General features: G+C 38.5%; 1 protein-coding gene across 4 annotated transcripts in view; it reads left to right on the top strand.

Annotated features, from left to right (window-relative positions):
* Positions 1 to 15435: 15435 nt before the first annotated feature.
* The window catches only part of LOC132551893 (calmodulin-A-like), a 28257-nt gene continuing 27490 nt past the window's right edge, over positions 15436 to 16202 (top strand). For 3 of the 4 annotated variants that reach the window (XR_009554305.1, XR_009554304.1, XM_060216038.1), the window contains exon 1: positions 15440 to 15921. Coding sequence is in view for 2 of the 4 variants with exons in the window: in XM_060216038.1 (XP_060072021.1) it covers positions 15919 to 15921 (3 nt within the window). In the remaining 2 variants the exon portion in view is untranslated. Of the gene's footprint in view, positions 15922 to 16202 lie in introns of all 4 variants that reach the window. The other variant, XM_060216039.1, reaches the window with a different exon arrangement.

Genomic DNA, 16202 nt, shown 5'->3' with positions numbered 1-16202 from the left:
AGTAAACAGTCTCACAATACAGCTGTAACCCAGATAGTAAACAGTCTCACAATATAGCTGTAACCCAGATAGTAAACAGTATCACAATACAGCTGTAATCCAGATAGTAAACAGGATCACAATACAGCTGTAACCCAGATAGTAAACAGTATCACAATACAGCTGTAACCCAGATAGTAAACAGTATCACAATAAAGCTGTAACCCAGATAGTAAACAGTCTCACAATACAGCTGTAACCCAGATAGTAAACAGTCTCACAATACAGCTGTAACCCAGATAGTAAACAGTCTCACAATATAGCTGTAACCCAGATAGTAAACAGTATCACAATACAGCTGTAATCCAGATAGTAAACAGTATCACAATACAGCTGTAACCCATATCGTAAACAGTCTCACAATACAGCTGTAACACAGATAGTGAACAGTCTCACAATACAGCTGTAACACAGATAGTAAACAGTCTCACAATACAGCTGTAACCCAGATAGTAAACAGTATCACAATACAGCTGTAATCCAGATAGTAACCCTGATAGTTAACAGTATCACAATACAGCTGTAACCCAGATAGTAAACAGTATCACAATACAGCTGGAACCCATATCGTAAACAGTCTCACAATACAGCTGTAACCCAGATAGTAAACAGTATCACAATACAGCTGTAACCCAGACAGTAAACAGTATCACAATACAGCAGTAACCCAGATAGTACCACAATACAACTGTAACCCAGATAGTAAACAACACCACAATACAGCTGTAAACCAGATAGTGAACAGCATCACAATACAGCTGTAACCCAGATAGTAAACAGTATCACAATACAGCTGTAACCCAGATAGTAAACAGTATCACAATACAGCTGTAACCCAGATAGTAAACAGGATCACAATACAGCTGTAACCCAGATAGTAAACAGTATCACAATACAGCTGTAACCCAGATAGTAAACAGTATCACAATACAGCTGTAACCCAGATAGTAAACAGTATCACAATACAGCTGTAACCCAGATAGTAAACAGTATCACAATACAGCTGTAACCCAGATAGTAAACAGTATCACAATACAGCTGTAACCCAGATAGTAAACAGTATCACAATACAGCTGTAACCCAGATAGTAAACAGTATCACAATACAGCTGTAACCCAGATAGTTAACAGTATCACAATACAGCTATAACCCAGATAGTAAACAGTATCACAATACAGCTGTAACCCAGATAGTAAACAGTATCACAATACAGCTGTAACCCAGATAGTAAACAGTATCACAATACAGCTGTAACCCAGATAGTAAACAGTATCACAATACAGCTGTAACCCAGATAGTAACCCTGATAGTTAACAGTATCACAATACAGCTGTAATCCAGATAGTAAACAGTATCACAATACAGCTGTAACCCATATCAAACAGTCTGACAATACAGCTGTAACCCAGATAATAAACAGTCTCACAATACAGCTGTAACCCAGATAGTAAACAGTATCACAATACAGCTGTAACACAGATAGTAAACAGTATCACAATACAGCTGTAACCCAGATAGTAAACAGTATCACAATACAGCTGTAACACAGATAGTAAACAGTCTCACAATACAGCTGTAACCCAGATAGTAACCCTGATAGTTAACAGTATCACAATAAAGCTGTAACTCAGATAGTAAACAGTATCACAATACAGCGGTAACCCAGATAGTAAACAGTATCACAATACAGCTGTAATCCAGATAGTAAACAGTATCACAATACAGCTGTAACCCAGATGTAACCCTGATAGTTAACAGTATCACAATAAAGCTGTAACTCAGATAGTAAACAGTATCACAATACAGCTGTAACCCAGATAGTAAACAGTATCACAATACAGCTGTAACCCAGATAGTAAACAGTCTCACAATATAGCTGTAACCCAGATAGTAAACAGTATCACAATACAGCTGTAATCCAGATAGTAAACAGTATCACAATACAGCTGTAACCCATATGGTCTCACAATACAGCTGTAACACAGATAGTGAACAGTCTCACAATACAGCTGTAACACAGATAGTAAACAGTCTCACAATACAGCTGTAACCCAGATAGTAAACAGTATCACAATACAGCTGTAATCCAGATAGTAACATAGTTAATATCACAATACAGCTGTAACCCAGATAGTAAACAGTATCACAATACAGCTGGAACCCATATCAAACAGTCTCACAATACAGCTGTAACCCAGATAGTAAACAGTATCACAATACAGCTGTAACCCAGACAGTAAACAGTATCACAATACAGAGTAACCCAGATAGTACCACAATACAACTGTAACCCAGATAGTAAACAACACCACAATACAGCTGTAAACCAGATAGTGAACAGCATCACAATACAGCTGTAACCCAGATAGTAAACAGTATCACAATTTCGTAACCCAGATTAAACAGTATCACAATACAGCTGTAACCCAATTAAACAGCATCACAATACAGCTATAACCTAGAAAGTAATTAATGGTCACAACACAGGTTGTTACCCAGATGTAAACAGTATCACAATACAGCTGTAACCCATTTCTTAAATTCACAATACAGCTGTTACACAGATGTAAACAGACAATACAGCTGTAACCCTGATAGTTAACAGTATCACAATACAGCTATAACCCAGATAATAAACAGTATCACAATACAGCTGTAACCCAGATAGTAAACAGTATCACAATACAGCTGTAACCCAGATAGTAAACAGTATCACAATACAGCTGTAATCCAGATAGTAAACAGTATCACAATACAGCTGTAACCCAGATAGTAAACAGTATCACAATACAGCTGTAATGATAGTAAACAGCATCACAATACAGCTGTAACCCAGATAATAAACAGTATCACAATACAGCTGTAACCCAGATAGTAAACAGTATCACAATACAGCTGTAACCCAGATAAAACAGTGTCACAATACAGCTGTAACCCAGATAGAAACAGTATCACAATACAGCGGTAACACAGATAGTAAACAGATCACAATACAGCTGTAATCCAGATAGTAAACAGGATCACAATACAGCTGTAACCCAAGACAGAGAGCAGTGTATGATCGCAGTTCACAATACAGCTGTAATCCAGATAGTAAACAGTGTACAATCGCTTCAACCCAGACAGAGAGCAGTGTATGATACGCTTAACCCAATAGACAGAAACAATAAAGCTGTATGATCACTTCAAATAGATAGTAAACAAAATACAGCTGTAACCCAGATAGTAAACAGTCAAATTAGCTGTAACAGAAAATCAGTATCACAATTAGCTGTAATCCACAGAAAAGGTTTTTAGTAAACAGTCACTTCAAACCCAAGACAGAAACAGTATCACAATAAAGCTGTATGATCGCTTCAACCCAAGACAGAAATAGAGTGTGTTCACTAAACAGAGAACAACAATACAGCTGTAACCCAGATAGAAACAGTGTGTATAGCTTAACCCAAGACAGAAACAAGTGTGTGATCACTTCAATCAGAGACAGAAAACAGGGTATGATCGCTTCAACCCAAGACAGAAACTAGCGTATGATCGCTTCAACCCACGACAGAAAATAATGTATGATCGTTTCAACCCACGAAAGAAACTAGTGTATGATCGTTTCAACCCACGAAAGAAACTAGTGTATGATCGCTTCGACCCAAGACAGAAACTAGTGTATGATCGCTTCAACCCACGACAGAAACTAGTGTATGATCGCTTCAACCCACGACAGAAACTAGTGTATGATCGTTTCAACCCACGAAAGAAACTAGTGTATGATCGCTTCAACCCACGACAGAAACTAGTGTATGGTCGCTTCAACCCAAGACAGAAAACAGTGTGTGATCGCTTCAACCCAAGACAGAAACAGTGTGTGGTCGCTTCAAACCACGAAAGAAACTAGTGTATGATCACTTCAAATAGAGGCAAAATAGTGTATGATCGTTCAATTAGTGACAGAAAATCTTCAATTAGTGACAAATTGGGTTTTTGATCACTTCAACCCAAGACAGAAACTAGTGTATGATCGCTTCAACCCAAGACAGAAACTAGTGTATGATCGCTTCAACCAAAGACAGAAAACATTGTGTGTTCACTTCAACCCAAGACAGAAACTAGTGTATGATCGCTTCAACCAACGACAGAAAATAGTGTATTATCGCTTCAATCGGAAACAGAAACTAGTGCATGATCGCTTCAACCCAAGAAAAAACTAGTGTATGATCGCTTCAACCCAAGACAGAAACTAGTATATGATCGCTTCGACCCACGACAGAAACTAGTGTATGATCGCTTCAATCGGAAACAGAAACTAGTTTATGATCGCTTCAACCCAAGACAAAACTAGTGTATGATCGCTTCAACCCACGACAGAAAATAGTGTATCATCGCTTCAACCCAAGAAAGAAACTAGTGTATGATCGCTTCAACCCACGACAGAAATCAGTGTGCGATCGCTTCAATCAGAGACAGAAACAAGTGTATCATCGCTTCAATCGGAGACAGAAACTAGTGTATGATCGCTTCAACCCACGACAGAAAATAGTGAATGATCGCTTAAACCCAAGACAGAAACTAGTGTATGATCGCTTCAACCCAAGACAGAAAACAGTGTGTTCACTTCAACCCAAGACAGAAACAAGTGTGTGATCACTTCATTCAGAGACAGAAAACAGTTTGTGTTCACTTCAACCCAAGACAGAAATCAGTGTGTGATCACTTCAACCCAAGACAGAAACTAGTGTATGATCGCTTCAACCCAAGACAGAAAACATTGTGTGTTCACTTCAACCCAAGATAGAAGTAAGTGAATGATCACTTAAATCGGAAACAGAAAATAGTGTATGATCGTTTCAACCCACGACAGAAAATAGTGTATGATCGCTTCAACCCAAGACAGAAACTAGTGTATGATCGCTTCAACCCACGACAGAAATCAGTGTGCGATCGCTTCAATCAGAGACAGAAACAAGTGTATCATCGCTTCAAATAGAGGCAAAATAGGGTATAATCGTTCAATTAGTGACAGAAAATCTTCAATTAGTGACAAAAAAGGTTTTGATCACTTCAACCCAAGACAGAAACTAGTGTATGATCGCTTCAACCCACGACAGAAAATAGTGAATGATCGCTTAAACCCAAGACAGAAACTAGTGTATGATCGCTTCAACCCAAGACAGAAAACAGTGTGTTCACTTCAACCCAAGACAGAAACAAGTGTGTGATCACTTCATTCAGAGACAGAAAACAGTTTGTGTTCACTTCAACCCAAGACAGAAATCAGTGTGTGATCACTTCAACCCAAGACAGAAACTAGTGTATGATCGCTTCAACCCAAGACAGAAAACATTGTGTGTTCACTTCAACCCAAGATAGAAGTAAGTGTATGATCACTTCAATCGGAAACAGAAAATAGTGTATGATCGTTTCAACCCACGACAGAAAATAGTGTATGATCGTTTCAACCCAAGACAGAAACTAGTGTATGATCACTTCAACCTAAGACAGAAACTAGTGTATGATCGATTCAACCCAAGACAGAAACTCGTGTATGATCGATTCAACCCAAGACAGAAACTAGTGTATGACCGCTTCAACCCAAGACAGAAACTAGTGTATGATCGTTTCAACCCACGACAGAAAATGGTGTATGATCGCTTCAATCAGAGACAGAAAACAGGGTATGATCGCTTCAGCCCAAGACAGAAAACAGGGTATGATCGCTTCAACCCAAGACAAGAACTATTGTAAGATATCTTCAACCCACGACAGAAAATAGTGTATGATCGCTTCAACCCAAGACAGAAACTAGTGTATGATCGCTTCAACCCAAGACAGAAATCAGTGTGTGATCACTTCAATCGTAGAATTTCCTGGAATTCCTTATTCCAATTTACAATGTCCTGATATTACTCCTACTTATCTGAAACGCATTGGTCAGGTTCTAAATATTTATAGCATTTCACATTCTCGCTCTACACGTATTTTCACTTAAGGAAAATATGTTCAAACCCTTGCCGAACAGACAACTAGGGATGTCGAAACTCCTCCGCCGCAATGACGTCAGATATCAAACCCCCGTATACTGATTTTCCTTATATTGACATAGCTTTCGTCCAATACAACATATGTGGTTATTTTCATATAAAAAACTTTGTCGGTATGTTTAGTGGGAAATGAAGTGTACTCAGAATTAGCGCTTAAAACATTAATACTCCATCGATCGCGGTAATGACTGTTAATATCGCAACGTAAATGGATATCAAGTCTGATTGATTCACAGCCAGCGCTAGAGTACGTGGTTGTCCAGCATGTAAACAGACGGCAGATCTAAAAGGATTTTAGACATGATGGAAAAATAGGAATAGCTGTTAACGTAAAGCCAGACATGTATTAATGTCAGGAAATACGTCTTTAATGTGTTCTCCTCTCCTTTCTCGGCTGTAAAGTTCGCTCAGTCAACCTCTTTGGTTCTACACGTATATGATATACAGCGTACACTGTGGGTTTACGTAACGAAAAGGTGGTAAACAGTACTGTCTAACAGCAAGATCGAATGGATACGTTGTTGAAAGTCCTCCAGGATAAATTCAAAGCATTGTATTTGAGACAGAGGGAAAGTTAAAATAGATGTCTGTTTAGAAATGACAGTTTGAGAACGACTGCAACGCTGTCTGACAAAATTGAAAAGAAAGACATTGGAATAATTGTCGACAATAAATTCAGTTTTAGAAATCATTTACAAGCCTCCATTAGAATTCCTGAAGCCATCGGAAGAAACATACACATTTTTACATCACAAATCATTCTATCGACTGTATAAAGCTTAACTATGTAAGTCGACCCGATTTAGCATACAATGCATGCAATGGAAACCATACCAAAAGGGCTTTGAGAAAATGTTCAATGGCGGGCTGCTAAATTGCTGCCAGGATCAAAAGATTTCTCAAACCAGGAAAGTTTGCGTCGTCTTAAACCGCCGTCGTCATTCTAGACGTAATTAAGGGAGACATAATTGAAGTTTTTAAATTGTTGAGGGAAGCTAAGATACAACGGTACCACAGGGACCAATAAGACAAGATGAAAGGACACGAGGACATTTATTCAGCCTGGAGAAATCAAGAAGCGGACTGGACTTTAGAAACTGTTCATTTACTAAACGAATTCTCAGCTGCTTTGAAAATATATTTGAAAAAAACCAATTCCGTAACTTTTCAAAGGATATTCACGACAACTCTGGAGACGACATTACATAAATACTGCTATATACCTGTATTAAGTTTTCAATAAATATGGATCTGAATGTACAGACAGCTATAATACCATGATCTGAAAGTAGAGACAGCTACAGGGCTATGATCTGAATGTACTGACAGCTATAATACCATGATCTGAATGTAGAGACAGCTACAGGGCTATGATCTGAATGTAGAGACAACTATAGTACCATGATCTGAATGTAGAGACAAATATAGGATCTATGATCTGAATATGGAGATAGCTATAGGACTATGATCTGAATGTAGAGACAGTTATAGGGCTATGATCTGAAAGTAGAGACAGATATAGGATCTATAATCTGAATATAGAGACAGCTAGAGCAACATGATCTGAATGTAGAGACAGCTATGGTACCATGATCTGAATGTAGAGACAGCTATAGGGCTATGATCTGAATGTAGAGACAGATATAGGGCTATGATCTGAGTGTAGAGACAGATATAGGGCTATGATCTGAAAGTAGAGACAGATATAGGATCTATACTCTGAATGTAGAGACAGCTAGAGCAACATGATCTGAATGTACAGACAGCTATAGTACCATGATCTGAATGTAGAGACAGCTACAGGGCTATGATCTGAATGTAGAGACAACTATAGTACCATGATCTGAATGTAGAGACAGCTATAGGACTATGATCTGAATGTAGAGACAGTTATAGGGCTATGATCTGAAAGTAGAGACAGATATAGGATCTATAATCTGAATATAGAGACAGCTAGAGCAACATGATCTGAATGTAGAGACAGCTATGGTACCATGATCTGAATGTAGAGACAGCTATAGGGCTATGATCTGAATGTAGAGACAGATATAGGGCTATGATCTGAGTGTAGAGACAGATATAAGGCTATGATCTGAAAGTAGAGACAGATATAGGATCTATACTCTGAATGTAGAGACAGCTAGAGCAACATGATCTGAATGTAGAGACAGCTATGGTACCATGAACTGAATGTAGAGACAGCTATAGGGCTATGATCTGAATGTAGAGACAGCTATAGGGCTATGATGTGAGTGTAGAGACAGGTATAGGGCTATGATCTGAAAGTAGAGACAGATATAGGATCTATAATCTGAATATAGAGACAGCTAGAGCAACATGATCTGAATGTAGAGACAGCTATGGTACCATGATCTGAATGTAGAGACAGCTATAGGGCTATGATCTGAATGTAGAGACAGATATAGGGCTATGATCTGAGTGTAGAGACAGATATAAGGCTATGATCTGAAAGTAGAGACAGATATAGGATCTATACTCTGAATGTAGAGACAGCTAGAACAACATGATCTGAATGTAGAGACAGCTAGAGCAACATGATCTGAATGTAGAGACAAATATAGAATCTATGATCTGAATATAGAGATAGCTATAGGACTATGATCTGAATGTAGAGACAGATATAGGGCTATGATCTGAGTGTAGAGACAGATATAAGGCTATGATCTGAAAGTAGAGACAGATATAGGATCTATACTCTGAATGTAGAGACAGCTAGAGCAACATGATCTGAATGTAGAGACAGCTATGGTACCATGAACTGAATGTAGAGACAGCTATAGGGCTATGATCTGAATGTAGAGACAGCTATAGGGCTATGATGTGAGTGTAGAGACAGATATAGGGCTATGATCTGAAAGTAGAGACAGATATAGGGCTATGATCTGAATGTACAGACAGCTATAGGGCTATGATCTGAAAGTAGAGACAGATATAGGGCTATGATCTGAATGTAGAGACAGATATAGGGCTATTATCTGAATGTAGAGACAGATATAGGGCCATGATCTGAATGTAGAGACAGCTGGAGCAATATGATCTGAAAGTAGAGACAGCTGTAGGGCTATGATTTGAATGTAGAGACAGATATAAGGCTATGATCTGAATGTAGAGACAGCTATAAGGCTATGATTTGAATGTAGAGACAGATATAGGGCTATGATCTGAATGTAGAGACAGATATAGGGCTATGATCTGAGTGTAGAGACAGCTATAAGGCTATGATCTGAATGTAGAGACAGATATAGTGCTACGATCTGAGTGTAGAGACAGCTATAAGGCTATGATCTGAATGTAGAGACAGATATAGGGATATGATCTGAATGTAGAGACAGCTATAGGGATATGATCTGAATGTAGAGACAGCTATAAGGCTATGATCTGAATGTAGAGACAGATATAGGGCTATGATCTGAATGTAGAGACAGATATAGGGCTATGATCTGAATGTAGAGACAGATATAGGGATATGATCTGAATGTAGAGACAGATATAGGGCTATGATCTGAATGTAGAGACAGATATAGGGCTATGATCTGAATGTAGAGACAGATATAGGGATATGATCTGAATGTAGAGACAGCTATAGGGATATGATCTGAATGTAGAGACAGCTATAGGGCTATGATCTGAATGTAGAGACAGATATAGGGCTATGATCTGAATGTAGAGACAGATATAGGGCTATGATCTGAATGTAGAGACAGATATAGGGATATGATCTGAATGTAGAGACAGATATAGGGCTATGATCTGAGTGTAGAGACAGCTATAGGGATATTGTCTGAATGTAGAGACAGATATAGGGTTATGATCTGAATGTAGAGACAGATATAGGGCTATGAACTGAATATAGAGACAGATATAGGGCTATGATATGAATGTAGAGACAGCTATAAGGCTATGATCTGAGTGTAGAGACAGCTATAAGGCTATGATCTGAATGTAGAGACAGCTATGGTACCATGATCTGAATGTAGAGACAGCTATAGGGCTATGATCTGAATGTAGAGACAGCTATAGGGCTATGATCTGAGTGTAGAAACAGATATAGGGCTATGATCTGAAATTAGAGACAGATATAGGGCTATGATCTGAATGTACAGACAGCTATAGGGCTATGATCTGAAAGTAGAGACAGATATAGGGCTATGATCTGAAAGTAGAGACAGATATAGGGCTATGATCTGAATGTACAGACAGCTATAGGGCTATGATCTGAAAGTAGAGACAGATATAGGGCTATGATCTGACTGTAGAGACAGATATAGGGCTATGATCTGAGTGTAGAGACAGCTATAGGGATATGATCTGAATGTAGTGACAACTATAGGGCCATGATTGGAATGTAGAGACAGCTATAGGGCTTTGATCTGAATGTAGAGACATCTATAGGGCTATGATCTGAATGTAAAGACAGCTATAGGGATATGATCTGAATGTAGAGACAGCTATAAGGCTATGATCTGAATGTAGAGACAGATATAGGGCTATGATCTGAACGTAGAGACAGCTATAGGGCTATGATCTGAATATAGAGACAGATATAGGGCCATGATCTGAATGTAGAGACAGCTGGAGCAATATGATCTGAAAGTAGAGACAGCTGTTGGGCTATGATTTGAATGTAGAGACAGATATAAGGCTATGATCTGAATGTAGAGACAGCTATAAGGCTATGATCTGAATGTAGAGACAGATATAGGGCTATGATCTGAATGTAGAGACAGATATAGGGCTATGATCTGAGTGTAGAGACAGCTATAAGGCTATGATCTGAATGTAGAGACAGATATAGGGATATGATCTGAATGTAGAGACAGCTATAGGGCTATGATCTGAGTGTAGAGACAGCTATAAGGCTATGATCTGAATGTAGAGACAGATATAGGGATATGATCTGAATGTAGAGACAGCTATAGGGATATGATCTGAATGTAGAGACAGCTATAAGGCTATGATCTGAATGTAGAGACAGATATAGGGCTATGATCTGAATGTAGAGACAGAAATAGGGATATGATCTGAATGTAGAGACAGATATAGGGCTATGATCTGAGTGTAGAGACAGCTATAGGGATATTGTCTGAATGTAGAGACAGATATAGGGCTATGATCTGAATGTAGAGACAGATATAGGGCTATGATCTGAATATAGAGACAGATATAGGGCTATGATCCGAATGTAGAGACAGCTATAGGGATATGATCTGAATGTAGAGACAGCTATAAGGCTATGATCTGAGTGTAGAGACAGCTATAAGGCTATGATCTGAATGTAGAGACAGATATAGGGATATGATCTGAATGTAGAGACAGATATAGGGCTATGATCTGAATGTAGAGACAGATATAGGGTTATGATCTGAGTGTAGAGACAGCTATAAGGCTATGATCTGAATGTAGAGACAGATATAGGGATATTGTCTGAATGTAGAGACAGCTATAGGGATATGATCTGAATGTAGAGACAGCTATAAGGCTATGATCTGAATGTAGAGACAGATATAGGGCTATGATCTGAATGTAGAGACAGAAATAGGGATATGGTCTGAATGTAGAGACAGATATAGGGCTATGATCTGAGTGTAGAGACAGCTATAGGGATATTGTCTGAATGTAGAGACAGCTATAGGGATATGATTGGAATGTAGTGACAGCTATAGGGATATTGTCTGAATGTAGAGACACTGATATGAATGTACATGCAATTATATGACTGTGATATGAACGAGGAGGCAGCTTAACCTACATTCAGAAAAAACTAAGGTAAACCAAGTTGATAACCATTCAAGGGGAAAATCATATTATGTATTTATCGAGGCCATACCCTTTCACACATGTCATCATTTAAGCATTTATGGTTGTGTAAATGACATGGCTATGCAGGCAAGCATCGTATTGTTCTCTAGACTAAAATTCACACTGATAATAAAACAGAACTCTTAACCTGCCTGGATATACATGTAGTATTATTCTGTTTGGAATTGTTCTTCGGTCCACATTTTGTTGATTTTAAACAAAGAGACGTTGTTAAGTCTTGATAAGTTATAACTGATGTATAGAGTAGTGATTTTTTTATCCATTTCTTATTTAACTTCAACTGTTGCAGTAGTACTTAAAAGCTGTCAATGCGATTTGAGTTTTCGGCAATAAAAAAATAGGCACATGTTATAACATCCTCTCCAGAACAATGAGTTTTGTAAGGCAAAGACAATGTCACATCTGGTAGACATTAAACGCTGTAAACGTTAGCCGCAGTGGGATCGCAGGAAGAAAATCGGATATTTTTTTTTGTATCCTGCTTTCTATTCTTCGGCTTTTATCGGCGATGATGACGTCATCGTTCATACATGTACCATGATGACGTCAGCATTTTTAAATGTGTGTAAAAATGTAGAATAAACTACACTATCTTCAGTTATCTACAGGCTGATTAGTGTTCTTACAACCATATTATCTCATTGATTAAAAACACAAACAAAAAACAATCTCCTACAGCCGGGACGTGAAGGGGCCGATGGTGAAGAGCACCGGACGTGTTGAGAGAGCATTATTAGGGCAGTGACAATGTCGCTAAGTCTAGCAGTCACCAGCTTTTTTTTTTCTTTATTCTAGGCTTTCCATTTCCCCTGAACAATTACTAGTAACCATACGTTTACTGAATACCCTAATTATTGCGCCAAACACACCATACCAAATATGATTAGATTCTTTAAAACAAATTCGACATTCAAAATTTTCCGCGTGACTAACAGCCCGTTTACATTCCAAGGAACTTTACAAAACAGTTATAACATAAAACTTTGCACTTATACACAAGTAGTGGAATAAGACGAACACTCGGAAAAAGTTACATGTATTTACATTTGTACGGCATTGCCACAGCTAACCAGAGCGGTACCATAGAGCAAAAACATGAAGACATTATTGTTGGCATAGAAACAAGTGACGACTTCCTTTCAAAATGGCTGTTCCGCTTGATTGATTGCACTCCGGGGAATAAATGAAAATTTCAGTTTAAATGAAGTTATAATAGATATCCGCGTGACGAGGGAATGTATATATTAGTATTAGACTTTGTGATATGCATATATATCCGATATAAATGACAGAACTTTGTATGCAAACGTCATATTGCGAACTTGTATAGCATATTACGTTCAATACATAAATATAAACGTATGTCAGAGCTTTGTAGACTTCCGTACCATACTACGTAATATATTTGTCTGTAAAACTCTGTCATTTATGATTACCGTAAACACAACACCGAGACAGTTCAAGGCTTAACAACTCTTAACGTGGAAAACGTCATATCAGATAGTGTGAGAGACTTGAGCCGTTGATCTCATTTAGGGATACGTCTAATTGTTAAGTCGAGATAAGAATTCAGTGTTACACTTGGTATCGTCTCAAGCATTCCAAGATCATAATGTATAAGGTATGAAAAAAATAAGGGTATGAAATTGGACCGGTACTTTATAGTCAGATGAATATCTCTTTTATAAGATAATTGTAGATCTGAAATTATCACTTAATCCTAACGTTGTTCTAAGCTTGTTTATCAAAGTGTAGGTTATAACGATATATTTGTAATTCCACGTAGTACATTCTAAAACTACTACCGTTCTGTCTATAATCCTAATTTAGGGGATACACATGGGACAATCCCTAATATTATAGACTCGATCTAGGACGGTGTTACCTGGATATAAACTCACATTCGATGATGTTCGAGGGAGTTCGGCGAACCAAGGTCTATATATATATATTTATATATGTCAGTTTTCATTCATGACACCGGGCTTGTAAATAGTACATTGCCTGCCGTATGTTGGAGAGAGAGATCCCTTCCAGCCTCCCTATCTCAGACATGTATCTTATGAAACACGCGTGCTGAGGGAAGCACGGTCGTACGTTACTGGTATTTATCCTTGTTTCTCGTCTCCTATTACCTACGGTAGTAAATATGTAGTAGCCTTGTCGAGTGTCAAGTATGAGGCGGATCTGTTCATTACAATAGTTGACAATGCAAATTACATTCACAGAACCCTGGAGTAGCTCCATACATTACCAACTGTACATAGCACAACACAGCTTCTGTCGCAGAATTCCTATCTGACGATATATCAACCTTTGTCACATATTTGCTATCTTTCCATGGATCGTCGAATCGTGACCCGGGTCAAGTACCTTTGTCACATAATAACGATCTATAGATCCTCGGATGGTAACCTGAGTCTCAAACCTCTGTCACATAATAGCAATCTATAGATCCTCGGATCGTAACCTGACTAACTTAGCTGTGCACACAGTAACCCTTCACTGGACACATATAATCGTAACCCGGGTTACTAAGTCATAATCTGTCCTAAACGTGTACAACGTAACCCTCGTCTACCTCATATAATCGTAACCTTGGTTACTTAGTCATAACTTGTCTTAAACGTGTACAATGTAACCCTCGTCTACCTCATATAATCGTAACCTTGGTTACTTAGTCATAACTTGTCTTAAACGTGTACAATGTAACCCTCGTCTACCTCATATAATCGTAACCTTGGTTACTTAGTCATAACCTGTCTTAAACGTGTACAATGTAACCCTCGCCTGTCGCGGATAATCGTAACCTTGGTTACTTAGTCATAACCTGTCTTAAACGTGTACAATGTAACCCTCGCCTGTCGCGGATAATCGTAACCTTGGTTACTTAGTCATAACCTGTCTTAAACGTGTACAATGTAACCCTCGCCTGTCGCGGGTAATCGTAACCTTGGTTACTTAGTCATAACCTGTCTTAAACGTGTACACTGTAACGTAATGGAATGTATTGTAGCCTATACGTTATGAGTCATTAGCTTCCTAGATCACGTTCTGTTTTTTACACGTCATTATTTGACTGCTGTGCGTGAATCTACCATGGTTCTGTACGTGTACGTAACGTTGTCGTCTTTAACTAAATCTGTTACGACAACGTCAAGCTAACCTTCCAAGAGATCCATGGTTTGGTCCACTATTGGATAAGTCACCCAAACTCACTAGAAATACTTGTAGAGTAATGAAGCTGTTACATTACAGTTTCCCGTTGGGACTGCCTGGGGTAGAGCTGACCACTATCTGATCACCGATAACATCAATGATAATGTATCCAAGCGAGTGTCAAACAACAATGCTTTATTACAGGCAATGACTGACAGGCAGCAGCTCGACCACACGACTATTAATAGACACAGTGTGTTCATCATATATCGATTTCGACTTGACGCTTACTACATCATTTACAAACAAAATGTACTTGACACACGTGCGTTTCTATGTCTTTCACCAATCTACAGGTACCTAAATTTGTGCTCTCCTTTCATTAAAATCCACTGTAATCTGTGAACGTAAAGAGGATGAGGACAATTCGCCAGTGATTCCGCAGCTGAAGCCAGCATGGCATACTGCAGCAGCAGAAGTAAAGGCGCTGGCGTGGAGCAGGGGGTTCCCAGTATCCGCACGCGGCTTTCATGTACATAGGTGTTCTCTAACACAACTATACATACTGCTTGACAGATTTCCACAAGAAAAATGGCGTGTCATATTTCTTGAATCATTATGAACTTTGTGACTGATTCATACTATCCGATTTCTCTGAAAGTTTTCACAGTCGCTGTATAGGATGGCGTCTCTCGCCTACTTGAGGACTAATGTAAACCATATGATTAGCGTCGGGCTTGTATAAACAGGCCTAATTATTGATGGTGTGCTCATCCTTATTGTCCAGTTCCTCAGCTGGAATATTAACACAAATCTGGACACGGTACCAAGCTACAAGTTGATCACTATGGTGAGTAGTTATACATGATGTATCTATATTATTGTACTCTTGTTTTCTATTTTATAATCTGGAGGTAAAAATAAATTGATATATTAATTCGTATATTACAACTAAACTAGTGTGTCTGATACATAGCATCTTATCAATACCTCTCCACTGATCCACTGATCAATACCTCTCCATTGATCAATACCTCACCACTGATCAATACCTCTCCACTGATCAATACCTCACCACTGATCAATACCTCTCCACTGATCAATACCTCACCACTGATCAATACTTCTCCA

Source organism: Ylistrum balloti, unplaced genomic scaffold (genome assembly GCF_031769215.1).
Source record: "Ylistrum balloti isolate Yb309-2 unplaced genomic scaffold, AGI_CSIRO_Ybal_v1 Utg370226, whole genome shotgun sequence".
NCBI classification, from domain to species: domain Eukaryota; kingdom Metazoa; phylum Mollusca; class Bivalvia; order Pectinida; family Pectinidae; genus Ylistrum; species Ylistrum balloti.
The sequence above is the reverse complement of the archived record's forward strand: the minus strand, read 5'-3'. Positions and strand labels throughout refer to the sequence as shown.